General features: G+C 43.8%; 1 protein-coding gene across 1 annotated transcript in view; it reads left to right on the forward strand.

Annotated features, from left to right (window-relative positions):
• The window catches only part of LOC126160360 (cyclic nucleotide-gated cation channel alpha-3), a 638264-nt gene that overhangs the window by 576480 nt on the left and 40403 nt on the right, over positions 1-21381 (forward strand). The window contains exon 8 of the mRNA XM_049916902.1: positions 7092-7266. Within this exon, the coding sequence (XP_049772859.1) occupies positions 7092-7266 (175 nt within the window). The remainder of the gene's footprint in view (positions 1-7091; positions 7267-21381) is intronic.

Below are 21381 nucleotides of genomic sequence, written 5' to 3' on the forward strand. Positions count from 1 at the left end.
AGTCTCGTCATAGACTGCGCATTGTACTGCGCAATATGCCGGCTGTCCTTCCCCAGAATTGTCAGGTGCATTATCTCTAGCGGTAGGGCAGATATTTACAGTTTCGATTTTACTGTTTGTAGATGAAATTGGTCAAAACAAGTACTGCTCATCCCTTCTTTCACACGACGTCCAGTGTCGACAGAACTTATGTATGCTTCACTTCTGAAATGACCCCTAACAGAACAATCCATAGGATTGAGATCAGTGATGAATGCCAGGATAAAGGACCTGCACGATCTACCCATTTTAGACCATATCGGTGCATTAGATGTCACCTTTTGCCAAACACGCATCAACCCCATTCCCCAACCATGTACCATGGATGAAATTAGAGGCCAATTACATGGGGATTTAATCGAAAAGTTAGCATTCCAAATACGTTTGTAGTACCTTGGGCAACATTTCGTGCTGAAGTCAGTGGAAGTTCATAACCACACCCATGTTTAATGGAACGAGTTTGCTTCTATTACCATAGACTTTCATCTATGTCAGTTTTCGCGATTATTATACATCCCATATACGTACTGACGAATGCTTTAACCTTCCTCCAGCACAGATTACCATCCCTAGAGACGGTCCACGGTTATAAGGGAAATTGGGAAGAAAGCAGAGGATGCATTTCGAACGTTTCTGCCATGTAATAAGTATCGGCTGGTTACTTTCTGCTGGCCAGCGATAGCAGCTGTTTGACTGTCACTGCTGGAGCCTCAAGAGTGATTCCAGGATTCTGGGATAATAGATCGCCCCGAACGCATTACGGCGGCTGTCACACCGATCGTTAGGGTGGGTGATGGATGAACGCTGCGGCGTGCGCGCGTTTCCGACAACACAGTAACTGCCGGGGCGCGCGGAGGGAACTGCACGAAACAGCAGGCGAATGGGTGGGGGGTGGGGGGGGGGGGGGCGAGGAGCAGGTGGCGCAGCGGCCGCAGACTGCGCGTGCGCAGTGAACTGCCGCGCGAGCCGCGGGCGTCTCCCGTGTTGTGCCAGCGTATTGGCTCCGAAAAATCTTACAAGCCTTCAGCTCTGGGGAACGATACGTGTCATAGCCGTGATGAATCGAGCGGCCTTCCTTGCCGATGATTGAGCGGGTCGAAGGAGGGGAGGGGGTCCGCAGTGAGCCGGTTCGCAGCCTCGTCGTAGAAAACGTTACATGTTGACGCAAAATATACGGTACAGTTTCATTGTGTGTACGATCTCATTACTTATTAGGCTTCCGTAAGGTATGTGGAGGTTTGATGACACGCGTAACTACAGTGTCAGCTAGATTTATCACCGTCGTCCTTCTATACTGTGACTTGAGTCGTTCGTGGTGAAGGTTTAAGGCCGCCAAATCCGTGTCTCACTCGCTCATCCCTACGGAGCACATGTTACTACGTACGAGGCAAAAAATGAACTGGCACTACAGTGAAATATGCTATTACGAAAATTCAATGAAATAGCTGACAACCTGTACTGTATAGTCAATTGATACAACAGCTGAGTGGATATTGGACAAATACATAGATTTACTATAGTACAATCGGATACCTCAATTGCCACGACTGCCGATTGAGCTACAGTCTGGAACTGCGCGACCTCTGCTGTCGCAGGTTCGAATCCTGCCTCGGGCATGTATGTGTGAGATGTCCTTGGGTTGCTTGGGTTTAAGTAGTTCTAAGTTCTAGGGGACTGATGACCTCAACAGTTAAGCCCCATAGTGTTCAGAGCCATTTGAACTGCCGTTTGAAAACCTAAGTAGAGTCCCCTTACTTCTAAATGGTCAGCAATATTCGTCTACTAAAGCTATATTGTATCAATTAGTTAACAGCTACGCAGGCATATATTGACGTAGCTTCACAGCAACAAAGCTTTAACAGCACCCAAGTCAATGACATAAAAGTTCAAATGAATGTGTACATTTATGCACTCATTCGTATCAGCATGCTTATTTCAGTAATGAATACAAGTACGTTCCGCTAATAATTTTATTGGTGGAATTAACATAAACAACAAATTCAAAAAATGCTTGTTAATTGGCCGCTGCTGCTCATTTTGGATGTACACACCCAAAGTAAACAACACTACAAGCTGCAATCAGGAATATTACTTAAATCCTTTTTCTACTGAATATCCGGATGCAGTTATTGAATAACATTGCAGTACGTACATCAATTATTGAAATACTGATCCAGCAACAGAATAAACACGACAATCAATTGGGAAAACAAAATTCTTCACATGCACAATTAAAATTTATTTGAGACTATTCTGATCATTAAATACGACTCTCCGTTAAAAATTCAGACATGTACAATTGTAATCCACACTGTGTCAGCGGTGACACTACAGCGACCTAACCTTACCACTATTTGTGATGGTTGTAGCTGCCACCTATCGTCCAGGTAAAAACAATTCCAGCTTATTTACTGCAGCTGATGAAGGCACAATCCGATATGGTCACTTCACTATCAGCAGATCAGGGAGTCCAGTTGCTACACATATCACAGTTTCTGCTTCCCATCCCAGTCGTTGAGTCATTCATTGACTTTGCCACGTATGGCTGATGATTATATGCGAAATATGATTAACAATATATTAAAGGCAGTTTAGTGACTGTTAAGACATATGTCATTACCTCCTTGGCCTATTAGAATGCAAAACACTTGGAGCAGCAAACTAGTATATGACATTGGTGGATATGAGATACACGATGCTTGATAGTTGTAAAAAGACAAATTAGATAATTGGAGAAGTAATTTCACTTTTTGTAATACTCTGCTGATTTATTACTCCTTCATCCATCGATGCTGCAGCATCATGTTATCTTCGGTTAGTTTGTGATTTATATATTAGTCTAATACAAAAATTGCTAAAGTCTTGGATGTCAGTGTCATAGGACATACACTTCTACAGACCTGTTTACAGTTTACCTGTGTACGCAATTCCTATATACTTAAACTTATTTAGCTTATTGTAGTCCTTCCCTTTTTGGAGTAAACACAAATACCAATGCTGCTTGATCAAAAATTTCAACATTGCTGAACTCAGCTGTCAACCCCAGAATGTTCCTAGTTTCATATAACACAGTCATATTATGAGTTACGCTACTGAAGATGGCACATAATATGCTACATCATCCATGGATAAAAAAAATAAAGAACAGCGTCTTTCAACAAATGATTTTCTCATTTTAGTTTCCCTTTTCTGCAAGCATGGAAAGCAAGATGATTTAAGTACGACATTCTGAATCTTACTTTTTCCGTATCGATCTCCAAACAGGAACTCATGTTGCTGTTGCAAAAAGTACGAAAATCTAACGTTTAATGTTCATATTAATCGGCAGTACAGGCGTGTGTGCTCCTTATGAAAAATAAGTCTCTTCTTTTCGTTCATATAGTTTACCAGAGGATGACATTAAGAGCTCTACCACGAATGGTTTGTTCAGTTTTCATGGTAATGTTTTGGTAGATTGTGTTATCTGGACGCGTATTAAGCTCATCGGCCCTCTTCACGCCTTTCTACATCGACCAGTATCATTAATTCTCTTCGTTTACCGTGTGTGATGGACACAATTTGTCCACGAACAGTGTGTGTTATCACGACAGTAGAAATAGTACCGTAGCTCCAGATATCATAAGTAGATTATCGACGGTGCCATCGATAATTTGCAGCCATTCGAACTGTGTACGGGGGAAAGGCCAACGCAGTCTCAGAACGACGCTAAAGTGAGTGACGCTTCAAAACACTCCCAAACGTTTTGTAACACGATAGGAAACGAAAGATAACTTAATTGTGTTGCTGATGTCAGAAAAGATTCTCTGGAAATAAGATGTTCACATAACTTCGTCTGAAGTCATTAGGTATAAGGATAGTGATGAGATAATTATATTTTTAACGGTGGTCTGCCAGTGAGCAAACTGCCGCTCGTCAGCCAACTGTTTACATGGATTTTAATCTTAATATGGAGTAATTCGAGATTTAAATAGGTGATGATGTATATGACAAGATTATGTTGACGTCATGTAGATTGTTTCCATTATAACGATGATGTAATGGAAGCTTGTGGGAATTGTGAAAAGGGATTATGGTGTGGGAAGTATTGTAGAGAAGATTATATGGAAATGTGGGGTGTCTATGTCGTAAGGAGCTGTTAGATCGGATGTAGATGTTAGATGAGTAAGATGTTGTTGTTGTTGGGGTCTTCAGTCCTGAGACTGTTTTGATGCAGCTCTCCATGCTACTCTATCCTGTGCAAGCTTCTTCATCTCCCAGTACCTACTGCAACCTACATCCTTCTGAATTTACTTAGTGTATTCATCTCTTGGTCTCCCTCTACGATTTTTAACCTCCACGTTGCCCTCCAGTGCTAAATTGGTGGTCCCTTGATGCCTCAGAACATGTCCTACCAACCGATCCCTTCTTCTTGTCAAGTTGTGCCACAAACTCCTCTTCTCCCCAATTCTATTCAATACCTCCTCATTAGTTATGTGATATACCCGTCTAATCTTCAGCATTCTTCTGTAGCACCACATTTCAAAAGCTTCTATTCTCTTCTTGTCCAAACTATTTATCGTCCTTCTTTCACTTCCATACATGGCTACACTCCATACAAATACTTTCAGAAATGACTTCCTGACACTTAAATCTATACTCGATGTTAACAAATTTCTCTTCTTCAGAAACGCTTTCCTTGCCATTGCCAGTCTACATTTTATATCCTCTCTATTTCGACCACCATCAATTATTTTGCTCCCCAAATAGCTAAACTCCTTTACTACTTCAAGTATCTCGTTTCCTAATCTAATTCCCTCAGCATCACCCGAGTTAATTCGACTACATTCCATTAACCTCGTTTTGCTTTTGTTGATGTTCACCTTATATCCTCCTGAGTAAAATACTGGCTCGAAAAGGAAAAGCTGGGTCGCAATGTTCTTTTGGGATGGGACGTGTAGAACAGGTTAAAGTTGGAAAGAAGTGTAAATTTTAGGGATGAGTTCATGATCTGACAGGGTAAGGCAGCTGTAATTACTCTGGAAATGGAAATGGAGAGTTTGGAGATGGATGATGATGATGATGTTTGGTTTGTGGGGCGCTCAACTGCATGGTTATCAGCGCCCATACAATTACCCAATCTTTGCTCAGTCCAATTTCGCCACTTTCCTGGATGATGATGAAATGATGAGGACAACACAAACACCCAGTCATCTGGAGGCAGGTGAAAATCCCTGACCCCGCCGGGAATCGAACCCGGGACCCCGTGCTCGGGAAGCGAGAACGCTACCGCGAGACCACGTGCGGCGGACTTGGAGATGGAGGCAAGGTATGATGTGGTGATACAGATGCAACAGCTGGACAGGATTCTCAAGGATGGGGAAGACAATAGGGTGTCTGGACTCAACTTCAAGAAAGGTGTAATAAATCTGAATGTGTCCAAGAGTTTGAGGTGGTGTGGAGACTTTCTGATCTGGTACTGGACACTGTTGGAAGAAGAGAGTCAGAAATGAAATGCGAGGTGGAGTGCATGTTGTTCAACGATTTGTAGGGAGTGATAAAATTTGGAAGGAGCCGAAGTCTGTTCTACATTGACGTAGGTAGCGATGGGGTGGATGAAGGTTTGATGTGTGTGGATTATGATTACGGGATTTAATACCTGTTTTCGGTCGGTTAGTTGCTTCACTAGTTGTAGTCTATTGTGTGGATACTCTTGGATAATTAGCAACTGATAGCTCCACATTCATTTTTGATCGAGTGTTATAGTTCAATTCTTCTATCTTGGCGGTTCGCGCATGACCGCCCAGACGCAGGAGATTGCTGCATTGCCAGTTGTACGCGCCAAGAGAAGCAGTGCCATAATATAGTTCGCAAACTTACGTTTTATGAAGTTCATGAAGTAAAGCCACCATGGCCGCATTAACCCTTTCGCTGCTACAGAGACCTGCTTCCCGCATTCCGCGCTGTGCGCGGTTCTGTCATCACTGCACTGCTCGTCTGTGCAGACACATGGTGTTTCGACTGCTTTGACACAGTTTATCATTCGATTTCACAAAAACTATTTGGCCCAAAAATTTCATTTTTACAAATCTTCTTGACTGATACCTTCCCCCCATTAATGACTTAATTTTGTTTCGATGTTCAGCGCAGTTGTTGTGCAGCATTAGATGTAGTAAACCATTGCACGAAATTTTGAAGGGTTTGCAGAGGTAAAAGTCCATAGCGTATACTTTCCGTATGGTCGATTTTAGTTGCCAATATAAATTTCAAAAAATTACCTGAAGTAAGACACTTCGATATTGTTTTTAAATAAAAAGGAGCACCGAACAAGGTTTGAACTCAGAACCTTTCGCTTAGCAGCCATACACTTTAACCTATACGGTAACGCAACTCATCATTCAATAGCCTTCCCGGCGGAGGACTTTAAAATATCACGCAAAATACTGACAAACACTGTTGGTATGACTATGAATTACTCACGTTTCGTCGAAGTACAATAGGAAATAAACAATTACCGCTGTTCTTTATTGCGAAAAAGCGGTTAGTGAGAATGATAGAAACACCTATCGCCTGAATTAGGAGGCTTATTGCTTGTTTGGTTTAATTAATTAATAGAATATGAAGTGATTGGTATAAAGAATGCTTTTTCCAAACTTTCTATAAAAGAAAGTCTGCTACCAAGACATTGCTTTTGTTCAATTACTTTATTCATGACTGAACGTTTCTAAAACTGAAGACACTCGTCTGTGCTCTGCACTGCAGTCGAGCGCTGGCAACGTCGTTCTCTGTTCATTGGCTGACTGTGTTTTGTGACGTCAGATGCGCAGAACGAACCTAAACTCGGCCGCCGTCGTAAATGACGCGCTCTTAAGTGGAAGATATCTTAGTTATTTAGTCAGGCGAACGAGACAGTAGAGCTAGAGATGCTTCTAGTGCTGCAGTAAATGAAATCCGTGCGTTCACTCCGAGTACCTAGATGCCGTACGCCTCCAGGTCCCCTGTTGATGTGTATAGCTTGTTAGGCGCTGTGAGTGTCACGAGGCGGCAGACTCACTGTGGTGGTGTTGGTTTTGCAGCGGCGATGGGGCGCAGCCAGTCGACGCCCGGCCTGGTGGAGTCGCGCGGCCGCATCCCGCTGGAGGACATGTGGGTGTCGCCGCTGGAGCCGCTGCTCACCGGAGGCTCGTCCTCGGGGCCGCCGCCCTACTCCGCCAACTCGCTCTTCAGCCCCGCGCTCAGCCCCACCTCCCGGTAAGCACCAGTCCACCCGCCTTCGTTCTCGTGCCCCTTTCTCCTACCAGCTACGATCTGCTGCGATATTCATTACTGTCGAGACATTTACCTGTCTGGAAAATATGTGTATGTCATTCCTCTGTTCTGGTATCTAAAGCCACCAATACTGTTCTGAGGTGTGGGGTTGATCTACACTCCTGGAAATTGAAATAAGAACACCGTGAATTCATTGTCCCAGGAAGGGGAAACTTTATTGACACATTCCTGGGGTCAGATACATCACATGATCACACTGACAGAACCACAGGCACATAGACACAGACAACAGAGCATGCACAATGTCGGCACTAGTACAGTGTACATCCACCTTTCGCAGCAATGCAGGCTGCTATTCTCCCATGGAGACGATCGTAGAGATGCTGGATGTAGTCCTGTGGAACGGCTTGTCATGCCGTTTCCACCTGGCGCCTCAGTTGGACCAGCGTTCGTGCTGGACGTGCAGACCGCGTGAGACGACGCTTCATCCAGTCCCAAACATGCTCAATGGGGGACAGATCCGGAGATCTTGCTGGCCAGGGTAGTTGACTTACACCTTCTAGAGCACGTTGGGTGGCACGGGATACATGCGGACGTGCATTGTCCTGTTGGAACAGCAAGTTCCCTTGCCGGTCTAGGAATGGTAGAACGATGGGTTCGATGACGGTTTGGATGTACCGTGCACTATTCAGTGTCCCCTCGACGATCACCAGTGGTGTACGGCCAGTGTAGGAGATCGCTCCCCACACCATGATGCCGGGTGTTGGCCCTGTGTGCCTCGGTCGTATGCAGTCCTGATTGTGGCGCTCACCTGCACGGCGCCAAACACGCATACGACCATCATTGGCACCAAGGCAGAAGCGACTCTCATCGCTGAAGACGACACGTCTCCATTCGTCCCTCCATTCACGCCTGTCGCGACACCACTGGAGGCGGGCTGCACGATGTTGGGGCGTGAGCGGAAGACGGCCTAACGGTGTGCGGGACCGTAGCCCAGCTTCATGGAGACGGTTGCGAATGGTCCTCGCCGATACCCCAGGAGCAACAGTGTCCCTAATTTGCTGGGAAGTGGCGGTGCGGTCCCCTACGGCACTGCGTAGGATCCTACGGTCTTGGCGTGCATCCGTGCGTCGCTGCGGTCCGGTCCCAGGTCGACGGGCACGTGCACCTTCCGCCGACCACTGGCGACAACATCGATGTACTGTGGAGACCTCACGCCCCACGTGTTGAGCAATTCGGCGGTACGTCCACCCGGCCTCCCGCATGCCCACTATACGCCCTCGCTCAAAGTCCGTCAACTGCACATACGGTTCACGTCCACGCTGTCGCGGCATGCTACCAGTGTTAAAGACTGCGATGGAGCTCCGTATGCCACGGCAAACTGGCTGACACTGACGGCGGCGGTGCACAAATGCTGCGCAGCTAGCGCCATTCGACGGCCAACACCGCGGTTCCTGGTGTGTCCGCTGTGCCATGCGTGTGATCATTGCTTGTACAGCCCTCTCGCAGTGTCCGGAGCAAGTATGGTGGGTCTGACACACCGGTGTCAATGTGTTCTTTTTTCCATTTCCAGGAGTGTATCTTCTGGAGTCGTCCGCTGTATGGAAGTGACACAAAAATTCACAAAATTTCTTACGTAACTAGTGGGATACTTGGGTACTGGAGTAGTGCTAGTTAGTGTAAGAGAAACATGAAACTAACGAAAGTTATTATTTATTTTGCAAAAATTCTGAGAAATCACAATGGCACTTTTAGTTATGAATTGAACAAGTTATATCCTCGTTCTTTTCGGAATGTGAAGTTACCTTTCAAGGATAGGATTCGCTAATGAAATTTCTAAACAAAGTTTAAGATGCTTGTTGCCTTGGCAGAATGGCTGAGAGGCGCGCCTACTCAACTTGAATAATTATCCTTTAGAATGTTGATAGGTGCGGTCGAGGCTGTAGCGTGTGAAATGCAGTGAAGTGTACTTTTGTGGAGGAAATATGGGGCTCGCAATGGCTGTAGCGCACAATACCATAAGCTGCGATGACTGCTGTCTGCGCCACTCGCTGCTGACAAATAAGATAACTCTCGTTCTATCTGGATTGACCTTCGCCAATCAAACTCTCCCTATGATCAAGTCAAGGATTCCTATTCGCCCCTAGTCTAACAATTGGCTTGGTACACCGGTCAGATAACCAGTCCACCGCGATGCCACTCAAAATTCGCTCGCAGGCGTTTAACTATAACTCTGTCCGTTCACACCGCACAATAAGTGTGTCGGCCAGTGAACAATGCTTAATCGCAAGGACTCAATATAGAGCCGCCCTTTGATTTGCTCTCGACAGAGGTGCTCTCCCAGTGAAGTGGTCTTTCGAGTACACGTACGACCGCGCCCGCTGTCGTTACGTGTTCTCGCTCCAAGAGCGACAACGGAACGGCCCCTCTCCACGCCAGACGTGAAGGGGTATATCTTTCGGTCTCTTCCATTATTCCTTCGGCTCAAGGCGTCAGAAATATCGTCTGACAATCAGAATTGCTCTTCTAAAACGGGAGAATGACGTTTCGTTTAAGGCGACCAATCCGGAAGCTTGTAGCTTTGGCGTTTGCTGTCTCCCTGAGAAAATCTCTGAAACTGCGTGCTATGTGTAAAGAATGCGTAGGCTGGCCGCTCCCACACAATGTAGCGGAATTTGCTTTTAAGCCGAACACGGGGTCTTTCCCCATTTTCACTAGGGCCCACGCTGTCTGCTACACAGGTGGTCACCGGCCGACATGGGCTGGGTCCTGGCGTCCTGTTGTGCGGCCTCTCAAAAAATGGCTCTGAGCACTAAGGGACTCAACATCTTAGGTCATAAGTCCCCTAGAACTTAGAACTACTTAAACCTAACTCACCTAAGGACATCACACACACCCATGCCCGAGGCAGGATTCGAACCTGCGACCGTAGCAGTCCCGCGGTTCCGGACTGCAGCGCCAGAACCGCACGGCCACCGCGGCCGGCGTGCGGCCTCTCTCCCGAACTAAAAGCCTCTGTGACCGGGGTGTCTGGAATGTATGTGTGCACGCCAGTCTCGAGCATTTCAACCACGGTGCGCTCACTTGTCAATTGTATATCGTTTACATGAATTCATACAACATTGACTTTATCTTTTCTAGTTTGGGTTCGAAAGAAGCATCTTGATGTGCGGAACATGATTGTGAGGGCGTAATATGTAAGCAATGAAGGTCAGGAGACCACAACGTCTTACACTGTCGTCAGTTGCTCGTATACATATCCTTGTTTAGTGTGAGTAATATTCGTATGCGTCTCTCCTCAAGTGCAAATACAGGGCTATTACAAATGATTGAAGCGATTACATAAATTCACTGTAGCTCCATTCATTGACATATGGTCACGACACACTACAGATACGTAGAAAAACTCATAAAGTTTTGTTCGGCTGAAGCCGCACTTCAGGTTTCTGCCGCCAGAGCGCTCGAGAGCGCAGTGAGACAATATGGCGACAGGAGCCGAGAAAGCGTATGTTGTGCTTGAAATGCACTCACATCAGTCAGTCATAACAGTGCAACGACACTTCAGGACGAAGTTCAACAACGATCCACCAACTGCTAACTCCATTCGGCGATGGTATGCGCAGTTTAAAGCTTCTGGATGCCTCTGTAAGGGGAAATCAACGGGTCGTCCTGCAGTGAGCGAAGAAACGGTTGAACGCGTGCGGGTAAGTTTCACGCATAGTGAAGTGAAAGATTCAGTGTTTAAACCTCCTCTACCGAGAAACGTGCCAGAACTGCGAGCTCGCATCAACAATGCTTTCGAACTCATTGATGGGGACATGCTGCGCCGAGTGTGGGAGGAACTTGATTATTGGCTTGATGTCTGCCGAATCACTAAAGGGGCACATATCGAACATTTGTGAATGCCTAAAAAACTTTTTGAGTTTTTGTATGTGTGTGCAAAGCATTGTGAAAATATCTCAAATAATAAAGTTATTGTAGAGCTGTGAAATCGCTTCAATCATTTGTAATAACCCTGTATGTGACAGATACACAAGTCTAGCTCTGGGATGTGACAAAAACTTCGATATCAAAAACCACGGATTGAAGTAGAAACGTGTTACACGTCTTAGTGCTAGCCTAGGGCAAGCATTTCAAAACTGCCGAACGACATTTTCAGGTTGTTTGGCTGAGGAGCTCCCCAACATCTTCTATACTTCTCGTAGTTATTGCCATACGCTAATGTTTCTGTTAATATGAGGCTTTGCAGTTCGCGTGGAACTCTGCAAAACATTCGTGAAGATTGTAACACAAACGCGAAAATATTTTCTTGCCATACCCTTGATCACTGCCTGAATAATGGTCGCGGTTCTCCGAAAGAGCTCATTAACACATTAAGACAGTTTTGAGCGCTGCTGCTTTGTGTAGGTTCGCCCTCGACAGAAAATGCGTGATGTGCGGACACCATAATGTGCTGCCTCCTGCGAAGTTTAACTGTTTAGTATCTTCATTGGCATTGGTCAGGTCGGCTGCTGTATGGGTTTGCCACGTTTGCGGTACCCCAGGAATACTTTTGTTAAGCTGTCTTTGCTTTCTGACCCTTCTATATAAGAGAAGAAGTAAAGCGCCATTTATCTCTTTTTAAATTCTCGGCCTCTAAGTGCCGCCGAAAGCAGCCAAGTGGGACGAAAACGTAGCGGCGACTACTCGGTTATACTGCGCTTGCAGACGTGGACCTGAGAGTCAGGGTTGGGCGAGTGGGTGGGGGGAAGGGAGAGGGGGCAGGGGCGGAAGCAAGGCCTGGCAACACTGGTCTCATATACGGACCTTTGGTATATAAACAACCCACTCGAGCCACCAGAGAGGGGAGGGGGAAGCCAGGAGCAACCGGAACAGTAATTGCCACGCCGCGAAGGTGACAGGTCGCGTGGAAGCGAGCTGCAAAACCACGTCAAGGAATTCGTATCTCCTGAAATGGTGCGACAGTTAGCGGCAGCAATTTGCGACGCTATGGTGAAAGTAACAACCGACGATGGCAACACCAGCAGCACAAAATGGTTCAAATGGCTCTGAGCACTATGCGACCTAACTTCTGAGGTCATCAGTCGCCTAGAACTTAGAACAAATTAAACCTAACTAACATAAGGACATCACACACATCCATGCCCGAGGCAGGATTCGAAACTGCGACCGTAGCGGTCGCTCGGATCCAGACTGAAGCGCCCAGAACCGCACGGCCACTCCGGCCGGCCCCAGCAGCACAGATCGGTGTTTTTTGCGGCTTCCCTAGGTCGTTGGGCGAAGACCGGAGCCGTCCGCTTTAATCCACTAGAAATAAACTATAAATTAGGAGATATAAATTGAAGACTCCCTCCCTTTAAGACAGCAAATTACATGACTGCGGCCCAAAAATACGAAAGTATGAAAACTCTGGTCTAAACAGTGCCAAAATGATATAAAGTAGTCAGTGCCTTAGGCCCGACAGAGCGAACGTCTCAGCGGCTCGCCAACCAATGACTATTTCCTTTGTCTTGTGTCCATTGTTTTAGTGTCTGCTACAGAGAATTTTGAGGCAACAAGTAAATGAATGCAATAATGAGTTAGGTAATATCCTTGCTCTCTGAACCTGTCAATTTAAGTAAATCTGAACAAAAATTATAACTCAAGACTCTACTAAAGGTCGTCAATTCAATAGAAAATTTAACTCCGAACTGTCACAACAAGCATAAATCCCTCTGTGCTTGTGATTTGGAAAACGCCTTATTGTGTTTTCCTTGTTAATTAGTTGAACTGTCGTGGGCTAAACGTGGAGTGTGACTTCTACCCCTCCATGACAAAATTCGGAAACACGAACTTCTTTTTGAATCTGGCAAGTCTAGGCAATGTAAATATAGCTACCCAATTAGACTGTGTGTACAGATGGTCCATGGAATTAGACAGCCAAATAATAGGTCCATACTAAATCTAATTACTAATTGTGTTCGTTTCTGTGGTGCGTTGGAACTAGCCCTCAGATGACACGATGAGACTCAGTCATCTTACAATTAACATATTTCGCGTGTTTTTTAAACGAAACGACTTTAAGAATCATCAGATTCAGCTGGTGCGCATAACAATCAATGTAGGCTTGTGAAGCATTGTGAAGGTTTTTCTTCACAAGAGCCTGCACCCCGCGTGACGAATCACTCGTGATTGCTGCATCATCATACTTTTATGCCATTAATTTGTATGGACAATTCTCCGAAAGGTGATTTACCTGCTCTATGATGACCTATACTATCCCGTAAAAACCTAGTTAGAAAGTTCCGAGAATCAGGTTTAAGTGATGACGCTACGAATATATTATAGTCCCATACGTATTGTTTCCAGGGGATTGGCGAAGACTATATTAGACTAATTACAGCAGGTATAGGCGCATTTAAACAATTACTCTTTCCGCGCTGCATACGTGATTGAAACGGGAGAAAGCCTTAACAACTGGTACAATGGAACTAGAGCTGCCATGTCTCCGGGATTTCCAGGATTTGTCCTAGTTTTGAGAGCGTTCGGGGCCGTCCAGATATTTTTACACAACTGAACGCGGTAAACCCGGATTTTTTCGTGTCTGGAAATATTCTATTGATAGGAAATAAACAGATTTTTAAAATCAAAGTTCAAAAATCACTATATGATAATAGCCTCGTAGGTGGTTTAATTCGTTTTATATCAGAAAACCAGCGCCAGGCATTGTTAGACGCCATAGTTTGAGTACAATGAGAAGCCGCCAACAGTCGATGATTTCATGCACCGCGCCTTCCCGCGACGCAAACGGTCAACTTATCGTCGACAGACTGTATATGTGTTCTGAAAAATGATAACGGTTTGACCCAAATGTCTGAGGTTTTCGAAGTCCGTATATGCGTTGGGCAATTTAAATGGTGACTGCCTTAAATGGGACGTACTCTCTACTACGCACTAGATATGGTTACAGTAATTCGTTGCTCGTCATTTGGATTCCAACGAAAGTTTCGTGCCGTCAGAGCGATTGTATCATGGCGCCGTTAAAGAATAAAGCAAGCAACAGAAATTCTAAACCAACAGACAGGCCATAAAAGCTTTAAGCAAAGAGATTACAGTTATATTACGTTAATAGACTTTTATCTATGAGCAGACAGAGAGCATAAGATGTTTCCCGACTTGACTGAAGCAAACTAAGTGCCAGATCCAATGCTTTACCAGGGCTAAAAGCTCTGTCCCTGTTGACTAAATTGTCCGCAACTATAACTTCTATTGCGTTCTTGGATATACTGATCTCGAAAATTGTCGCCTGCAAGGCATTGTTCGGCGACAGTTGGGTGCTACAGTTGGGTGTGGACACCAACAATATGGTGCAAATGACGAATTTCTGGATCAGGAGGTAATCGAAATTAAGAGCCGCAAACAGTTCAATCAGTGGCATGCAGATGGGTGTGGATAGAGATACCTCCGATATAACTAAAAAGTCAACTATGTTCTGTAAAAGGTAATCTAGGGCTAATCGGGTATACCGCATACCCTGGCAGGTCGTATGCTGGAGAAGGCAAAGAACTGTTGAATAATAATATAAACAAGACAGGCGTTACACCCGGAAAGTAGCCAACACATCAGCCGTCTCTGAACGCGTCATCTATAAGCATGAAATGAAGTACGAAGAGGCCACCAATATGGTGCAGGGGACTTACTACTTGCTCATTATACACTACTGACCATTAAAATAGCTACACCAAGAATAAATGCAGATGATAAACGGATATTCATTGGACAAATATATTATACTAAAACTGAAATGTGATTACATTTTCACCCAGTTTGGGTTCATAGATCCTGAGAAACCAGTACCCAGAACAACCACCTCTGGCCTTGATACGCCTGGACATTGAGTCAAACAGAGCTTGGATGGCGTGTATAGGTACAGCTGCCCATGCAGCTTCAACACGATACCACAGTTCATCAAGAGTAGTGACTGGCGTATTGTGACGAGCCAGTTGCTCGACCACCATTGACCAGACGTTTTCAATAGCTGAAAGATCTGGTGAATGTGCTGGCCAGGGCACCAGTCGAACATTTTCTGTATCCAGAAAGGCTAATAGCCCATGCTGCTGCAAACTGTTAGTGCAGATGGTTGTTGTTTTGCAAACGTCCCCATTTGTTGACTCATGGATCGAGACGTGGCTGCACGATCCGTTACAGCCATGCGGATAAGATGCCTGTCATCTCGACTGCTAGTGATACTAGGCCGTTGGGATCCAGCACGGCGTTCCGTATTACCCTCCTGAACCCACCGATTCCATATTCTGCTAACAGTCATTGGATCTCGCCCAACGTGAGCAGCAATGTCGCGATACGATAAACCGCAATCGTGATAGGCTACAATTCGACTTATATCAAAGTCAGAAACGTTATGGTGCGCATTTCCTCCTTACACGAGGCATCACAACAACGTTTCACCAGGCAACGCCGGTCAACTGCTATTTGTGTATGAGAAATCGGTTGGAAACTTTCCTCATGTCAGCACGCTGTAGGTGTCGCCACCGGCGCCAACCTTGTGTGAATGCTCTGAAAAGCTACTCATTTGTATATAACAGCACCTTCTTCCTGTCGGTTAAATTTCGCGTCTTTAGCACGTCACCTTGGTGGTGTAGCAATTTTAATGGCCAGTACTGTATTAAAGATGTAACAGAAAGGAAGAGCCGCGGACAATTAAATCTACAGGTACAGAGGATCTAGCCAAGTAAACCTGGGATCTGTCATTTAGTCAACTTGAGTCATGTCAAAAAAAATCTTAAAGCTTGTCTTTTTCTCTCTGTTGATGGATAACTGCCTATGAGTACTTTTTTTCGTAGCGGATACTTTATAGCATTCTCTTTATCACTGTTCTTGCGTTTTACCATAGTCCTGTTACGTTTGCATTTCCGTTTAGTGATTTATTGTTTAACGGCGCCAGAAAACATTGCTAGGGCTGCACGCAGTGAGTACCAATAGGAGTCCAAACAGCGAGAAACAAAGTCTGCTGTCGACACCTGACACAGACAACTAGGGGGATTGTTAAAAAAATAAAGCGTTAAGTGAAAACGACAACCGGTCTTCAAACGCAGTAACTTGGAAACAAGCAGGATTTTATTTCTGGAGGTTGTGTAGTGGCAGCCAAGCTTGGCAGGCCGTCGCTCCGTGAGGCCCCCGTAACGAGTAGCAACGTTGGAGCCTTCTGGCTGTCCAACACACTTAGAACTACTGAGAATACAGAATGGCGCTAACTTTCCTGATTATCGTTCGGAGAATTACTTCCCGGTATCGATTCTCTCTCTTTCCCTCTTTCTCGTTCTCTCTCTCTCTCTCTCTCTATCTCTCTCACATCCACCCACACGCCCACCCACCCACCCACCCACCCACCCACACACACACACACACACACACACACATACACACACACACGCACACGTCGTGCACGCATATGGAGCTCGGGTACGCACACGTGTCTACTAAATACGTACACGAAAACACCATATGCGTTGAAAGACACGAGAAAGTCAGAAATTATCCTAAAGCACACATGGTGTCCGAACGCGTACGGCAGTGTATCAGTCCGTGACTTTTTAATGAGCCACTAATGATGAAAGTTTTAAGTCATAGAATGAGTAAAACGTGCTCTGATTTAATGCACCCGTCTCGTAAGGCTTTCTTAATGCAGCCACGGAAAGTAAATATTCTGCCAGTTTCAGGTCACTACCCTATCCATCACTTTTTTTCTTTCATGCTGACTCGTGTTGTGTTTATACAGCTAAAACACACTGAAACAGCATCAGGGGGGAGGGGATGGGGTGTTAAATTGAATTTTAATGAAAATGAGAGAACGTGTGAGGCAATTTAGCGTGAACATTTCAGCTTTCACCATGAGCACGCCAGCGAGGGAACCCCTCTTCTCCAAATAACGTTCTCTCAACTTACACCCTGTGCTGTTTTAAATTATCATAATAAGTGATACAATGGCAAATGTTTCTCTTGCATGTTGATTTTAAAAACCGTAGGAAATATACAACCTTTCGTTTCCAGTGAGCGATAAAATTAGCTAAACTCATAGTCAGAAACATCGTAAACCCTGATACAATTCTCAACCATAACTTCAAAAGTTGCATTGTATTATAGTAGAGTGAGTTCCTCCACAAACACGGGCTGTCTTTGGTATTTTACGTTCGTTCTATATTGTCTTTGTGTATCTCCTTTGTCATTGTTAGGTCTTGAGATCATTGACACAGTTTCTCGCGAAAGGAACCATCGTACTGTCATTGAAGGGAGCATCCAGAACTCTCACCAAAAGCGTGGAGCACATAGTGTAATTTTCGCTATTCCAATCCGGATTCTGTATCGTGTCTTCCAAAAATTGGACTGAAAATTGATTACCATAATACAACATACGTTTATGCACGAACTCCATCGACAAAATTTCGGAAGTTGTCCTAAGATTTTTCTGAGAATTTTGTTATAAAGGACCGGTAGTCTTCAGTGCCCCCTTGCAGAGTAATAATGTAAACATGAGTTATTCGGCTTGTTACCCAACTTTGTTTTTTGTGAATTTATCTGCACAACAATATGACTGTAATACGCGATCAACAAGACGTACAGTACAAAACAGACGATTCTGAAAGAACCCTCGCATGCATGCGAAAGTACGGTGATATGTTTACCGTCGCTGTGGGAACAGCTTTGTCATGTTGGTCTTCCGTTGCATTCAGTGAACCCACACATGAGAAGCATTTGGTATTCACCAACTCTTTATCAGTAAACCTATCCATACTGAACTGCATTCTACCGTAGTGCACGTACACTAATTCTTAGCTCACGAGGTGTCTTTTCTGTAACATACACGTGGGAGCCGACGTATAAAAAATATTAAGGAGGGGGGGGCATACTGGGGGGTCTTGCCACAGGAAATTTTCTAAATTTTAGGTGCAAAATAGTGAATTTTAAAGTTTTTTTAAGCATGTTAGAGTCATATGATCAACATTAGAACCCCGAAAACGGGACTCTCGATAACTCGACACTCCGGGAAACTCGACAAGCCTGACACATTTTTTGGCTTTGAAAAAAGAAACAAAACATAAACACGCGCAGTACTTTCGTAAAAAGCTAATTTAATTTACAGTAATAATCGTGCTTATAGACTATTACAGAGCAGAGAATATATAGCTCTGAAAAGACTGAAATTATATTTAAATAAATCCTAAACTATCATTAAAAGAATAAAACATATAATATTGCTGTCGCACAGTAATAGCACTTTGATTAATAAGTGAAATAGCTAATTTAAGCTTACTTTGAATAAATAAAACAATATCACAAAGTTAATGGTTTAATACAGTTAATAAAGTTAATACAGTATGCCTAATACTTTCAGTCAAAAAGTATGTAAATAGCGGGCTTTAATTGGGTCTTACACCCTAAAAATATTTAAGTACTTGAAAATAAGTAATACAGTACTATAGTAATATAGTAATAGAGTACTAAACTAGTACTAATATTTCGAAACTGAAAATTCGACATTATGTATGTATTTAATTCTCTATTTTTAAGATTTTTAAATATTACTCTAAATGCCATTATTAGGGCTAGAGTGTCTTTAGAAAGGTGTAAATGTCGACCTATTACTGAATATGAACTCGTTAATGACTGGTCGGATATTCAATTCATCCAAAACATATCGGTGGGCATGAAGAAGAGCCAATCGCTCTTCTGTCCCACTGTTGATCGGAGATATGACTTCAGACGTCTAAGGGCGCTAAATGACCTTTCTGCTGTTGCTGTCGTGATTGGAACTACTTGGAGAAGCTTAATGCACTTCACTACTTCACATAATATTTCTCCAACTGCAGGCTCTTGTGTGATGTACTTTCTCACATGACGCATGTCTTTTAAGTCAAGTTGTTTTTTATTGTCTAACATATTCAAGTGTAACCGCAGTCTCTCAATGTCTAGGTCATTTTTGAACAACTCAGTTTATTTTTCCAAATTTGTTTCACCTCTGTTTACAAAAAGCAAGCACTTTTGTTCAACTGCAATGACCTGTGTGAGTCCAGTTGAAGCAAACCGCTCAATAATGTAAGACTGCACCGTTTCACAAACTTCAATGTAAATAGCTTTGTAGTATTCCTTTGGGGTTTTGAAAGTGTGCGGTGAGCTGGCTTTGTTGTTTTCATACTTCTTTGGTATACCTCGATTCGAGGAAGCGAAGGACCATCAACTTGTGAAGGTTTTTCTTTTAAACACAATTCCCAAAAATGTTCAGCAGAACATTCAGCAGAACGTATTAATCTTTCAGTAATTGTAACGCCACTTCCTTTGGACGCAAAGATGAAAATATAAAAATAATATCCATAACCCAATACAAGCACCAAACCCAAGATGCAAATTCCATAAAAAAAGGTAACAATGTCCCACTGTGGTAGCATCAATTGAATAGTAGCGAGTATACTGAAGAGAAACAATGTAAAAAGAAATAGAAAAGAAATCCAGGATAAAGTAACTTAGTATTTTTGCAAAAGAAAGTAAAATAGAATCCCTTTTGTATCAAATTAAAGTAAAAGTAGATGGCAAAGTAGTGTACTTAGAGATCACGGAGTAGAACAAGTGACCTCCAAGAATACTCCTTGTGAGTACTCTTTGAGGACACCGCGGAATACAGAAGATAAAGTTATACAATGTTAATGTGCTTCTAGCGCTTGCTTGATCGTGTCGTAACTTAACGTGTGCCCTTGTACGTAAACTACTTAAACCTAACTAAGCTAGGAACATCACACACAACCGTGCCCGAGGCAGGATTCGAACCTGCGACCGTAGCGGGCGCGCGGTTCCAGACTGTAGCGCCTAGAACCGCTCGACCACTCCGGCCGGCTTACATTTTGGAGATTTGCGATCTGCTAGAAATCATTAAGCTTGAAATAGGTAGATCAGCAACTTTGAGTATATCATTACGTTAAGTCAAGTTAGGAAAAGAACCGAAATTTGTCTTAAATTGATTATTGTCAATGGAAGACTGAACTTTGTCCAAAAGTGATAGACTGTTTGTAATACAACGAAAAAGTAAGTGAATATTGGTATCGAATTGTGAGAAAATACTTAGAATTCGTTAAAGCAACTGGTGAAATCAGCATCTTATTGCAGACTCTTTGACTGAAATTTACGTAACTAATTCCATCCAGCTTAGGGAAATGATGGGATGTGCTTAGACTGTAATAAACCAGCATGATGTGAATTTACCGTGTTTGACATTTATTTCAAACCAAATAAAATTACGTTCTTACGAAACATTTTTATCAGTGCAACGATACAGATCAATAACAGAGCGTGGCATATATATATATATTGTTTACCGCTCAAAAAAAAGTTATCATACTGATTCAGTCTATTTAGTTTACGTAAAATGAAAACTTTAGTGGAAAAACTATTGCTGTATATAGACTGAAACCATGACTATTGCAACAATAGCAGTTTGTATGCATCTGCGTATAGTTGTGCTCGTACACGTCGGGGAGCATATGATTATTTGCGCTGGCCGGTACAATTAATAGGCACTCAGCGTGAATATAGGGCAGCAGCATACAGTTCTTTTGTAACGTTCCTCATCAGACAGTATACAGACACTCTACCGCTGGCTGGTCGGAGCACGAACTTCTTCAACGAACATTTTCACAATGCAGAAAACGACCACCGCTGTGAAGTACACTGCTGCCATTAAAACATAAACACCACAAAGATAGCATGCAACAAACGTTAAATTGGCATGAAGTGTAATACACGTTGAATATGCAAATCATTAACATTTCATTTCAACTGCACAACTTGGGTAATAGTAATGTCATCTCCGTTCTGTATGGAGTGGATTTCCCATTCACATACCTCTTTTGTACGTTGCTTCTTTCGGAGAACATAGTACTACGCGCAGAGAAATAAGGACAAAGTCTGCCAACACATGCTGGAAATCGACACTAGCAGGATCATGACATATGGGATCATGGGGAAGGCTGAGATATTGCTGCTCGCATTGTTTGGGATCCCACAACTGTCACGCTAATATAGGATGAATGACTTTTCAAGGACCATACTGAC

This window comes from Schistocerca cancellata, chromosome 2 (assembly GCF_023864275.1).
Source record: "Schistocerca cancellata isolate TAMUIC-IGC-003103 chromosome 2, iqSchCanc2.1, whole genome shotgun sequence".
Taxonomy (NCBI): Eukaryota; Metazoa; Arthropoda; class Insecta; order Orthoptera; family Acrididae; genus Schistocerca; species Schistocerca cancellata.